This window comes from Chelon labrosus, assembly GCF_963514085.1.
Source record: "Chelon labrosus genome assembly, chromosome: 15".
Lineage (NCBI taxonomy): Eukaryota > Metazoa > Chordata > Actinopteri > Mugiliformes > Mugilidae > Chelon > Chelon labrosus.
Window position 1 is genome coordinate 8,662,020 of NC_140348.1, and position 12,942 is coordinate 8,674,961.

The window sequence follows — 12,942 nt, forward strand, 5'->3', positions numbered from 1 at the left end:
GCAACTTTAGGGCTCGATGTCTTATCCACCCCTAACATTGCAGATTTAATCTTGAGTTTTGTGCTTTCTTTGTCTTATAATCTGCTTTTAATAAATTAAATGTATTTATCTGTGCTCTTCTGTGAGCGTGGGGCACTGACAAGAAACACTTTTTTTTTTTTTATCTGCAAGCAGCAGTATAGGCAGACTCTGACACTTTCAGTCCCTTGTGTGATTCAAGCTTGAGAAATATACACCTCATGATGCGACTTCTTCACATATTGTCCTCGAACTGGTACTGATTGGAAAGGATCGTATTTCGGTTTGCATAACAGGCTTTCTGTTTTTGTTATGAGCAAAAGCAAGTTGGATGTCAGTACAAGCTACTTAACACACATGACTGAAAATGACTGGAATCAGTCGGCTTTTCCTCTTTACCACAAACGTCAGCAGCAGTGAAGTTACTGCATTAATTCTCAGTATCTTACTCAATTAATTCACTTGACCATTCAGCATTTACTCCATGAAGACGTGCATGGCAAAATAAAATCCACATTTCGAAAACATTACATTGACAAAAAGATGATTATTTTTATGAAAAAGAAAAAAAGATTATTTTTGTGAATGTCCCCAGTAAGCACCTTCATCCTTTTCTGCAGCAGTCCTTGTTTATAATACTGTATAGTAGAGTTGTAGTCTTTTTATATATTTGACTAATTATTGAAAGTGAAATTAAGTAAAATATGCAGCAGTTAAAACCTGCTTTTATTATTATTATTTATTTTTTTAATTACAAAATATGTGAGAAACACAACATGGGTGCTTTGACTCAGTTAATCTAGAGATGAGGGGCCGGAGAGGGAGGAAACAATGGTGCCCTCTAGTGAAACAAATACCTACAGGTCATTTCAACATGCAAGAAATAATATAGGTTTCGCTTTCAGTGGAAACTGTTAGAAAACTTCATATTCATAGAAACACTGCTTTGGCTCTCACTTGACTCCCATTTTAAAATTCCTGACATGCAAAGTTTGTATGGATGTGCTAGATAAAATTATTCTTGAAAAACATCCTTATTTTAACAACTGCTCTGTTGCCAAATTTTTAAATAGAATCCATTCATATTTTTATCTGAAACAGTTTTCAAGTCTCAAGCCGTTTCTCCAGTGAGAACTGAACCCTTTTCCTATCTGTAGGAACTTCTCAATCTTGAAACTATACAGTATTTTATCCTAATAAAGCTGTAAATTAAAGTTACTTCTTACAGCATTCACCTTAATGTACCAAGTAAAGCCACCAGATCAACATTGAAGCTGTGTTCAGTTTTGCAATGTGTCACCAAAAAACACAAAAACACAAGGTATGTTTTATGGAAAGTCTATTTTCAACAAATACAGAAAATGTGAACATTTAAAGACATCCTGAGGATCAACATTTATTTAAAAATACATATACAAAATAAAAAAAAAAGATGATATATTTAGATCCATTCAGTTTTAAAAACATAATAAAAATGTACACAATGTAACGCGCATCAGTCTTTTTTTTGGCATCAGATGTTTTTGTTGCTTGCTGGCAACAGCTGCTTTAGCCAGTTGACACTTCCTGGTTGATTGTCCCAGTAGTGCTTTAAATGCTTCTCTCATTTGAGTTCTGCATGTAACAAAGTGCTCATACAAGCCATCTCCAGGCTTGTGTAAAAACTTCCCCTTCTGCCCAGTGTTTGTATGGAGCTACTGGACACATCGGCTCATTTAAAATAGTCAGTGAATAAAACTCCAGTAAACCTCCATCACAGGCGCCTGATGCTCCTTTTGCTGCGAGCGCTCCCTGGTATGATCGGGGTCGTCTTGGAGGAGGAGAAGTGAGGTCGCGGTTGCACCGTTCGGCAGGGGGTCGAGCCGTGGAAGGGCTCTCGGCAGCGGGTGCAGAAGTCAAATAGACAGTTGGGGCGACTGCACATGGCCCTCTGGACCTCGGACTGATGGGTTGCAGGTGAGCCACAGCGCTTGCAGGGACGCAGAGATTCGTGCTGCTTCAGATTACTGGCAGCCTGGGCAGGAGAAGAAGACATGAACGTTATAACATGTGCAGTTCCCCTGACATGCCTATGTACATGGGCTGAAACTAATCGGCTGATTAACTCACTTCTTTAAGTCCTTTTTCAGTTTAAAACTTAAACTTGTCATGGTTTCACAATCTAAAACTTCAGATTTGTTTTTATAGCAGAGTAAATTCAATGTTTGGGTTTTGTTCATAAAACATCTGAGCTTCGGGAAACCATAATGTGGGTTTTTGCCGATTCGGTGTGTACAAAAACAGACTAAAACAACACTAACCTGCATGTATTCGTTGAAGCGGGTACACTGAGAGATGGGTGTGCTGCCCTTCTGGGAAGAAGCGGTCTGTTTATTGATCTTGCAGCTTGGGGTGGATGAGGATGAGGAAGACGGTGTGCTTGAGGACGCTAGGGTCTGCATGCAGGACAGTACCACCCTGGACACAGCCACATCCCTGGTCAAACCACAACCCCTCCGTCTCAGAGAGCTCCTTGACTCCTTAAAGGGAATAAAAGAGGCAACATATGAGAACATGTAGTAGTTTCCAGAGATACATTCAGCATTTTAAAGCTTTGAAGTTCTAAGCTGTTAAGCCCACACGTGGGTGACCTACTGTGGACTTTCCTTGTGTATTTTTTACTCTACAACCTTAAAAGACACGATATAGACAGTTTTCTATTTCTAAACTCTTATTTCTTCCCCAGAGCTGTGGCAGCTCTAAATCAGTCCGGGAAACTCCCTGCCTGACACACAACCATGGCAACAGTCTACATTTCCATATTCATATTTGTACTCTATTCCCATCCAACTCAGATTTAGATTATATTTGTATCCTATTGTTTTTCATACTGTTCTAATGTTTACACATGCAAAGTGGAAACAAAATCTCACTGCACTGTACAACGTGGATGTTTTAGATTCCTCACCGTGAGTGCTTGCTCTACTCGCTGACACCTGCTCAGGGCTGCTTCATCTTCACAGATGATCCTCCTCCAACTTCTGCTCACTTTCTTACAGCTGAGAAATGAAAAACATGTAAGTATAATAAATGTAGACACACGTATAACCCAACTTGTCAGTCAAGCGAGACGCCACAAAACGAAGGGTTTGTAATTTACCTAATCAGGTCCATGTCTCCCAGAAGAGCCAGGATGGTGGTCAGGATGCTTCTCATGTTTCTGGACAGCAGCGATGTAAATACATCGATGTACTCCAGACCCATCTGACCTCCTATCACACGATCCAAAAGATGATCCTCAGCTACCTTTGTGACAATACTCCAGTCATATCTGAAACACAAGAAAACAAAATGAATATTCCTTTATTTAGATCAACATAACTCAGAAATATAGCCAGCGAAATTATGCCTAATATATGATTTCAATGAATAAAGGAGATATTCCAAGACAATTAAACTACTAATCCACCAACACAAAGATAAATATGAGTATCAACTCTTACTTTTTATTCTTTTGATAGCTCTTAGCAAGCTCTTCACACACAGCCTGCTGGAATTTCAGTATAGGCAGGTTGGGGTCACTGTGTTGATCACGGGGGGTGGATGATAGTGAGTGTAATGCTGTTCTCCTCTGAGGACGCTCCGCAGGAGTGGAAACTGTCACAAGAGCTGGACAACTAGGATTATTCCTCTTTAGGCATTTGGAGGGGGAACTATTTGGTGAAACTGTCTTTTCTCTGTGCGTGGTAGAAGCAGATGGCAGCGGCGCCGTGGGTTTTCCCAGGATTTGTTCATCCTCTTCGTCCCCATGGTGAATATCAGTCTGACTGTTTTGCAGAGATAGATAGCCGCTGTCCTCAAAGCATTCATCTAGAGTCCTATCGTGCTCCAGGCTGGTGCTGTTTTCCTTGTCATTGAACAACACTGGGGTCACATCTGCGGGTGGACACTGAGGTTTGGTGGGCTGTTTCACTGGGGAGGCCTTGAGGTGAAGCAGCTTGGGCTCAGCAGCAGCCAGGACAACAGAGCTTTTCTCCATATTCTTCGTCTTTGTAGCCTCGTACTGGGGGCACTTCATGATAACTCTTTAACAATGAAACATAAACACTGAAGAAGGGACGTTTCTGCAAACAGAAGACAAACAGGAGTCATGACAGGTTTTTAGAAATTTAAGCCTGACAAGCAACATGGCCGCACTCGTGGGAGCTAACTTGGCTACATCTAACGTTAAAGTAAACTATAAGTTGTCTGACATAAAGGATAGAAATATCACGTGGCTCAAGTGCTATCAAACTGTTAAAACAAACGATGAGCAAGGCTTTAGGTCAATTCTTCACATATTTTTCAAGACAAACAGTTGATTTTGGCGCGCCGTAAATTTGGCGGAAATGCAGCGATGACGCGAACATAATAGGATTGTAATCTTTAAATGCAAAGTCGTCGTTCATGAGCAAAGCTTGTCCTATATTAATATATATTGCACAGTAACGTGTGTATGAGCGGTGTGCAATGATCTCGTTTAACATGACTGACGCATTTAGGCGCGTATAGTGTCGTTCGTGGGAAGTACGTTCGTGCTAATTTTGTTCATCACATATTATCCATGCAGAACTAAAACTGCGTACTCAGTTTCAACAAAGTCTAATATTGACCGTGCTTTCAGTTCATATCATTAGTTACATTTTAATTACCCAGACTAGTTAGCATTCTGGTACAGCCCAGCTAGTACCCTGGCTAGCTAAGGTTCCAGACACAACGGAAAAATAATTAGCCCTTAGGTTAAAATGATTAATTTAGATGCTGAGGGATATTAAGTGAATCGCCGTACCTTATGTTTGTGATACCGTTATCCAAAGAAGACTCTTGCTTCCGTCCTAATAGCCGCTGAGCTCTCTTTCGGCTGACAACCCGCTCTGCCAGAATTAAATGCTCCACAACTGAAAATCCGCCAGTTGCTGTGTCCTATTTGAAATTGGTGGGCAAAATGCGCGAACCAATCATATCGAAGAGGGTGTTTGTCTCTTTAAAACACCTGACCAATGAGAGCTGAGTTCTCAAATGTCTTGACGTCAGTGCGCAGTGGACGTAGTCCCACCGCTTAAGTCACCCGGAAGGAAACAGGAATAAAATGTAATTATGAGCTCCTGACTAGTTTCCAGTGATCTAATCTATTATCACGAGATTATATCTTACATACTAATGTGTACTAATTAATACTAATTAAATAATGGACATTCGTATTCGAGTCTCCGAAAAAACTTTAAAGATAAATATGAACCACTTTTGGTGGTAAATATTCAAAATAGTATGAGAATAACCAAAAACTCTCTCTGGTTGCAGATGTCTGAGCAGAAATGGATCACTTGCCCTTGTTAATGCAAACTGTTTTAGGAAAGCTATGAGGCTGGGAGGGGGTTCAACTCTCTTTTTCAGTTCTGTCAGGACCCCTACTCTTTGAAAAAAAAAAAAGAGGGGAGAGTTTAGTTCACACCCCTGCCTGGAATGTGTAAAGTGGCTCTTTCATTGAAACCAGTTGGTGGGAAAGTGGGGGGATGTAGAAATGCTTAGTTATTTTGCAGCAGCTATCTCAGTTGTTTCATCGTGCCGTTTGCACTGTAATTGTATGTAAACTATTTTGGAGAAAATCCTTGTACAAGTCAAAACCAAACTTTATCGGTATGCTTATTTTTAATGCTCAAAATGGAAGAGTAAAGAAACACAGTGAAAATGAGAAAAGGTCAGCAAAGCTTGCATTAAGCTCGGAGGGGGGTTCTTTGCATACTGGAGTGCACATTTAAGATAATTTAATGATGATGCCAGCATCAAGACTGTTTTCAATTCATAATCAAAATTTAGTCTGAGTCTACTCAGTCATTTTCTCAGGCAAAATTCACTGTATGACAATTGGGGTTGTAAAACAAAATGTCAGCTAAAATCCTAAAGCCATCAAGCCCTGTCTCTTTCATTCTTTCAGTTTCAGAGGACCCATGGGTATGAACATTTGGTTTCAGATGAATTATTTGCTGACATGTTGCATATTCCTTAATTAAGTGATTGAAATCACCAAAAACTACTGCATACAAAAAATAAGAGGTAGGCAGTAATGATTGTAAAGAAAATACTAGTTTGTTTAGCTTGATCTTAGATCTTAGCTTATTTAAATTAGAGTAAATCCATTTAAATAAGCTACATGTCTACGATATAATTGACAATACAATCCAGTATATATTATATTCCCTGTCTGAGTCTGAGTGAGGTTTTTAGTTTGTAGAATACACAATCTATGTAGAATATTTACAGCCGGGAATCATCTTCGCTTTTCTTTAATTTTGGCCGTAGAAGAAGATATGTTGTTTCTGTGCGAAGAAAGCAGCAGGAAAGTCTGATATAGAGGTAGATATTAAATACAGCAAAGCTGAAGTCAAGAGCATAATTAAATCTAAAATAAATGGAAAATGGCAATTTTTATGGGATAATGAACAGTCTGGGAGACACCTGTATAGCATTCAAGGAAAGGTGGGGAGGAGCAGGAATATGTGCAGAAGTAAGCAGGAAGAAGATGTGGTATCTAGAATGAGGCTAGGACATACAGGATTAAATAGAACATTATTTACAATGAAAAAACATGTTGATGGAATGTGTGAATATTGCAATAGTCAGGAGACCATAGAGCATGTAATTATGTATTGTCCTAAATACCATCAAGCCAGACAAAGATTGATTTCGCAATTTAGTGAAAACCAGATTACATTAAATTTACATGATATACTGCAGAGAGAATCTGGTGGAATTTGTTTTCATTTTTTGTTTTCTGTTTTGAAAGTAACTGGGTTATTAAAAAGAATTTAAGAAAGTGTAGGTTGACCTTTTGATCCACACTCCAGTCCAGATGGTGGCGGTAATGCACCAAAAGCTGGTTGCCAACCGCCATATAAAAAGAAGAGGAAGAAGAAGAAGTAGAAGAACTGAGTGGGATAAGGAGAGGAGGGGTAGACATCTATACAAATTGCAACAAGAAATATCAAGGAAAAGGACCAGGTACACAAATAGACAGGAGGAGGTTTGGTTTAACAGATTACGAATAGGACACACTGGTTTAAATAGTAATTTATTTATCATCAAGAAACATCCATCTGGGAATTGTGAGGTTTGTGGAGAGAGTGAAGATGTGGAGCATGTCCTTTTAAGGTGTAGAAGGTTTTCTAGGGAAAGAGAAATACTGAAAAGGGCGGTTAATACAGCTAAGAAAGTATTCTCCTTAGAAACATTATTGACAGAGCCCAGGTCAGGAAACATAAATAGCTCTATAGTAGCATTCATCAAAGACACACAGTTAGCAAGTAGGATTTAGAACTCTTTGTTTTGTTTTGATTATTTTGTTTTCCTATATTTTATTTTTATTTATTTATTTTCTTTTACTTTTATACTTTATTCAGTTTCTTAAAAACCCAAAATGAACTGCACCTCAGTCCAGCAGATGGCGGTAATACACTTTGAGTGTAAACTGCCATAAAATTCAACAGAAGAAGAAGAAGAAGTAGTAGAAGAAGAAGAAGAAGATATGTTGTTTCTGCGCATGCGCTTCTTACAAATATGTCTGCGCCCTTCAGCGTGTGGGTAAAGGAACTAAGTTTGTGTAACAAGCGTTAACAGCCGGATACGAGACAGTATTTGACAATTTCTGACTAAATCCTGTTTCGTTATAGCCACGTAGATATTTCCTATAACAGGAAATCAAGTATTCGTGACACTGGACAGTTTGTCATTTGATTTCTACATCACATATTAGCTAGCAGGTTACACTCAGTGTTTTATTTACTTTTTTAAAAATGTTGTCATTATGTTTTGTAGGTTGTTGTCCGGGCTTACTTGCAAAAATCCAAGGCTTTTAAATGCATTGATTCCTTTCGCGGTTATACTGTATTTCGCTGATTGCGGGAGGTTACAAGGTGGACCTTTCACAAAAGTTGATCAAAATAAATGACTGCTTACTAAGATTTAAATGACGTCGAGAATGCCATCATTGTTTACAGTCTGCATTATAATATAGCTATTGTAGGATATTTATCTTTGTTTAAAAATGATAACACATCGCATCATATAGTTTTGAACGAAAGTTGTTCCGACTGTTCGTTCAGGACTAGAGAGAAGCATGTATCAAAGCCAAGTCATATTGGTATTAGTTTTCTTCACTTCTGCATAACCAAATCTGAAATGGCTTACAGAAGGTTACTAAATCTCCTTCCAAAAGGAACGGAGTATGTCTTTAATCAGTGGTTACCTCGTTTTCAAAAACCACAACACATCATCAGCCACACAGTTAGTTTTCATAGACATGCCAGTAACTGCTTTGGCAGAACCGCAAGAGCTCTTCACACCAGTACACCTTTGATGGAGAAGCTGCTGTCGGTGGAAGAACTTTTTGCCAGGAGGTCTCTGCAGGAGCACCTGAAGAAGTTGGAAACAGAGTACAGTGAATGTTTACAAGCAGTCAGCGGCAGCGTGACGGAGGAGCAGAGCAGTGAGGACGAACTCAGGGCCAAGAGGACCAAAGTGTCTCGGCTGGCTCCCCTCATCCAGAGCATCAGAGAGCTGGACAATAAACAAAAAGAGATGTCTGAGACCGAGATGCTCCTGAAAGGTGAGACAAGAAATTGTTTGATGGAAAGGCTGTGGCAAATGTTCTGGCAGTAATTTAAGTAATACTGTATGTTATTGTTTTCCTTTAAAGATGAGGACCCAGCCCTGCGAGAACTTGCTGAACTGGAGAGAGAAGGCTGTCTGCAAGATATTCAAGACCTCAGACAAACGGTAAAACTGATAAATGTGCCAATTTTCGGTGCAGAACTTGTTGCACCGCTGATGTAACTTCAGATCTGTCGTTTTCAGTCCTGTCATATTATCATGCTTAACCAACCAGATCCTAGACCTGTTGATCCCTGACGAGGAGGCTGATCTGAGCGACCTCGTCCTGGAAGTCACAGCTGGTGTCGGTGGTCAGGAGGCCATGCTGTTCACTGCTGAGGTCTGGAAGTACTTACCTAAAATATAGTAGTTATTGTTTTAACTGCTCTTTTACTAAATAAATACATCTTGTAAAAAGTTAGACACAGACAGAGTTGTGACCTATGAAAATTTGGGCTTATATATTTTCTGCCTTTTTACCTGCTGATTAACCGCCTCCTCTCCTCTGAAGGTGTTTAACATGTACCAGGGCTTTGCTCAGCACCACGGCTGGTCCTTTGACATCCTGGAGCACATGACTAGCGAGATAGGTCAGTAGACGCACACAGTTTAAGTACGCTCTGATTAAATTAGTTCAACCCACATTTAAGTATTTAACCACACGTTTAAGTTTTCAAGAGTGTTGTATGGAGGTGGTGAGGGTATAATGGTTATATTTTAAAACATTAACAAATTGACCAAACTGACATTTTAAGACAGTACTATTTACAGGTTGGTATACAGTAAACATGTATTATGGAGAACATTACATCAGGGTGAATCTGTTTATTCAGTTTTTTCTTTTGTTTTGAATGTCTCACAGAAACCGAGAGAATGTTTCATGAGGTTGTGGTAGACTATTAGAAAGATTGTGACTGATATTTTTTTTCTAGTGACTCTATATGGGGTGAGATAATGATTTATGGAGCTTGACGAAATTGTTATGCTGCCAATATTGCAGTGACTGACGACAAACACAAGAGGGAGCCATTTGTTTTTTTCTTAAACCCTCAAAACTACTGGAAGACAGAGGAAGAATTCCTAGTTTTCATTTTTCGTCTAAAATAAATATTTAAGAGCAAACGAGTTAAGAGAATGAAACACACTGCCTATAGTCATATTTTTACTTCAATTCCAGTTTTCAGCTACATTGTGTTGGAGTGGCCACTTTATAATAGTTGACATCGAGACTGAAACATTGAGACTGAAACTGGCTCCATATGTGCCTTTTCACATCAACAAACTGACCTTTCATCTCACTGCACCGGTTTGCACTGGAAGTGAAGAGACTGCCTGTTGTAATCACCTGTATTATAAAGCACTGAGTATTTAGAACTACTTCTCACCCATTACCAGGCGGGCTACGTCATGCCTCCGCCAGTATCAGCGGACCTGAGAGCTACAAGAGGATGAAGTTTGAGGCTGGAGTTCATCGGGTTCAGCGGGTTCCCAAGACTGAAAAGCAGGGCCGCATGCACACCAGCACCATGACTGTGGCCGTTCTTCCGCAACCCACTGAGGTACCACTGCACAACATGCATGGGACGGCATAAAAAGAGCCCCCATACTTATCTCTGTTGTGTCCAATCTTGCTTTTAAACCAGTCCAATTTCCCCACAAGAATTATTGCAGATGAAGTAGAAAATTTTAGAGAGCACTTACTGTTGAAATTTGGTTTAATTTGATCTGAGGTATTTCACAATAATTAATCAGATTACTGCCGATTTGTGTGTTCTTGTCAGATCTCTTTCACAATAAACTCAAAGGACCTGAGGATAGACACAATGAGAGCGAGCGGAGCTGGAGGTCAACACGTCAACACCACTGACAGTGCAGTCAGAATAGTCCATCTTCCAACAGGTAAAAACTGGAACAACACGTGCTTGAGCAAAGTGAGCATACCTCATTCCCAGTTTCACTTGTTAAACATGAGCCAACATGACAGGGTGACAGGGCGGATGTTAGTCTGTTTGACTTTCACCCCTTATCTATAAGGTTCAACAAATAGTAACAAGCTCTATCTTCTATCCACGGAACTGTTACTGGATGCAGTTGATAGAGTAACATTACTTATGTAGCACCTTTCAACAGCCAAGCAATATAACATGGTTGATATAAATACGAGACAATGAAGCACACAAATGTGTTATAAAAGTAGCTAAATAAAATATTAAATATTGGCAACACATTTAGATTAAATAAAAGCAACGGTTATCAGGAACATTTACTTATGATCTAAAGGATCCAAGAGTTTTCTGGGAGTTTCTTTCAGATATGTGGTACACAAAACCTGAACGCTTCCTTTTTGTGTCAGATGAACTGTGAGAGGCTTAAAATGGAGGTGTAGATCAGAAATATAACACAACCATTTAACACAGCAGGTTCATTTGTATCAAAATATATTCAACCCTGAGGATGCACGTTCCTTCTCCTCTCATGACATTTCCTGAATGTTTAGGCTTTAAATAACAGCAATGATGTATTTATAATACTAGGAAGCAGATACAGGAAGTTTGTCGTATGTATATAAAATCATCAGATTCAGTGAGAAGCATGGTATGTACTGAAGTCACTGCTCGACGTCACATTTATTTGGCTCATTTTCAGCAAAACAAAAAGTGTCCACAGAGTGTCGTTTTTGTTAAGAGTGGTGAAGAAATGAGTGAGTGGGTTGGAGGCCCTCAGAAAAGTTGTTCTGTGTTTGTGTGTGTGGGTCAGGCTTGGTTGCAGAGTGCCAGCAGGAGCGATCCCAGCTGAAGAACAGGGAGAAAGCCATGAAGGCTCTGAGAGCAAAACTGTACAGCATGAAGCTGGAGGAGGAGACCAGCAAACGCTACAACCAGAGGAAAATACAGGTGGGACGCAGAGGTCGTTTACTCTGGAATATTTAGAACATGTATCTTTACACAAAAAAAAGTTATTTAAATGTCCGAGTAATTTTGTTCGATAAAAAGAGGTGGAGAGAATAAACAGTGCAAAACAAGGAAAGAGAATAAGGATGCATGCAAAATAAATTAAAACCAAGAGCCTCCTTTTCAATGCAGATTGGCACCAGAGGCAGATCAGAGAAGATCCGCACTTACAACTTCGCCCAGGATCGCATAACAGACCACCGTATCGGCATGTCGGTGCACGACATTAAGAGCTTCATGCTGGGAGAGGATCTGCTGGACGAGATGAACTCCTCGCTGCAGGAGTTCTCCAACCAGGAGACGCTCATAGAACTGCTGGAAGAAAGCAGCTAGGAAGGCGCATGAAGGCGCATGGGGTGGACCCTGATGGAGAGGAAGCTTCTTGCTACATGTTTTAACAAAGCACTGTGAAAACATTCCTTCTCTGCTTTAAATTCTGCCGGGAAAACCAAGAGGAAAAAGACCACGATGGATAAGGGAAGACCTATCCTAATACTGAAAAATATTTTGTTTCGATGTGGTAAATAAAGTGATTGTATAAGATCTGCAATCATTAAGTCTCATGTTTTAATGCCTCTGTGGTTGAGAGAGAGATTCTGGCCACATTTATTCAACAGCAGCGCCTCTCATATGCTGATAAAGTGTGCACTTGTTACGGCGTATATAGAGCCTCCACTTCTCTGGGAAGTAGATGCAAGGATTTGCCTACGTTCACAAGAGTATCACTGGGCATTGATGTCTGGTGAAAAGGCTTGGTGAGGCCCTATGCTGACCAGTACCGAAACGTCATTCTCTATGGATGTAATTTTCTGCACATGGGCACTGATGTTTGCTGTCTGGTGTCTGTTGTTCAAATGTAGCTTAATGAATTAATGCTAACACACTGATATCATGCTCAATTGCTGCTGTTAATTCTCATCTATTGAATTTTTGCTAATTTGCTTCAAAAATTTCTTGATTTATGGAATGTTTTAGCTGCAGTATGATGCCATTTAACCATGTAGCCTTGAATGTCAGTAAAGTGGAACCAAGGCACTATTGCAACAACTCCAGATCTTATATCACAGAAGGTATCTATTCTCTACACCCTCGTACTGTCTCGTCTGATTAATCTCAAGTGATAAATTGGGCAGGAAAACATCACAGACTGTGTGGGATGAGTTATTAAAAGGGATAGGTAATTGTTAAAGTAAAAGTACTCAACTTGTCCAATTAAAGATGGCTTGCTTTTGATTGCTTTTTGTTTTGCAGGCTAGCGTTTGTGTTTTGTGTTTGTTAAAGGTTAACATAGATTAAAATTGAAAGTTAA

General features: G+C 39.7%; 2 protein-coding genes across 2 annotated transcripts; one reads left to right on the forward strand and one right to left on the reverse strand.

Annotated features, from left to right (window-relative positions):
- Positions 1 to 1,349: 1,349 nt before the first annotated feature.
- On the reverse strand, positions 1,350 to 4,937 carry fbxo5 (F-box protein 5). Its single transcript, XM_084561106.1, has 6 exons — positions 4,826 to 4,937; positions 3,501 to 4,121; positions 3,158 to 3,328; positions 2,966 to 3,056; positions 2,319 to 2,537; positions 1,350 to 2,032 (listed from the first exon to the last, which is right to left on the reverse strand). Exons 2-6 carry the CDS (start codon positions 4,073 to 4,075, stop codon positions 1,772 to 1,774), a joined length of 1,317 nt encoding a protein of 438 aa, XP_084417232.1. The 5' UTR covers positions 4,076 to 4,121; positions 4,826 to 4,937; the 3' UTR covers positions 1,350 to 1,771.
- Positions 4,938 to 6,228: 1,291 nt separating this feature from the next.
- Positions 6,229 to 12,916, forward strand: mtrf1l (mitochondrial translational release factor 1-like). The gene is made up of 8 exons (XM_084562417.1): positions 6,229 to 8,638; positions 8,729 to 8,808; positions 8,918 to 9,022; positions 9,194 to 9,272; positions 10,078 to 10,241; positions 10,464 to 10,581; positions 11,440 to 11,576; positions 11,766 to 12,916. The coding sequence occupies exons 1-8, from the start codon at positions 8,212 to 8,214 to the stop codon at positions 11,964 to 11,966; spliced, it is 1,311 nt and encodes a 436-aa protein (XP_084418543.1). The 5' UTR covers positions 6,229 to 8,211; the 3' UTR covers positions 11,967 to 12,916.
- Positions 12,917 to 12,942: the final 26 nt, after the last annotated feature.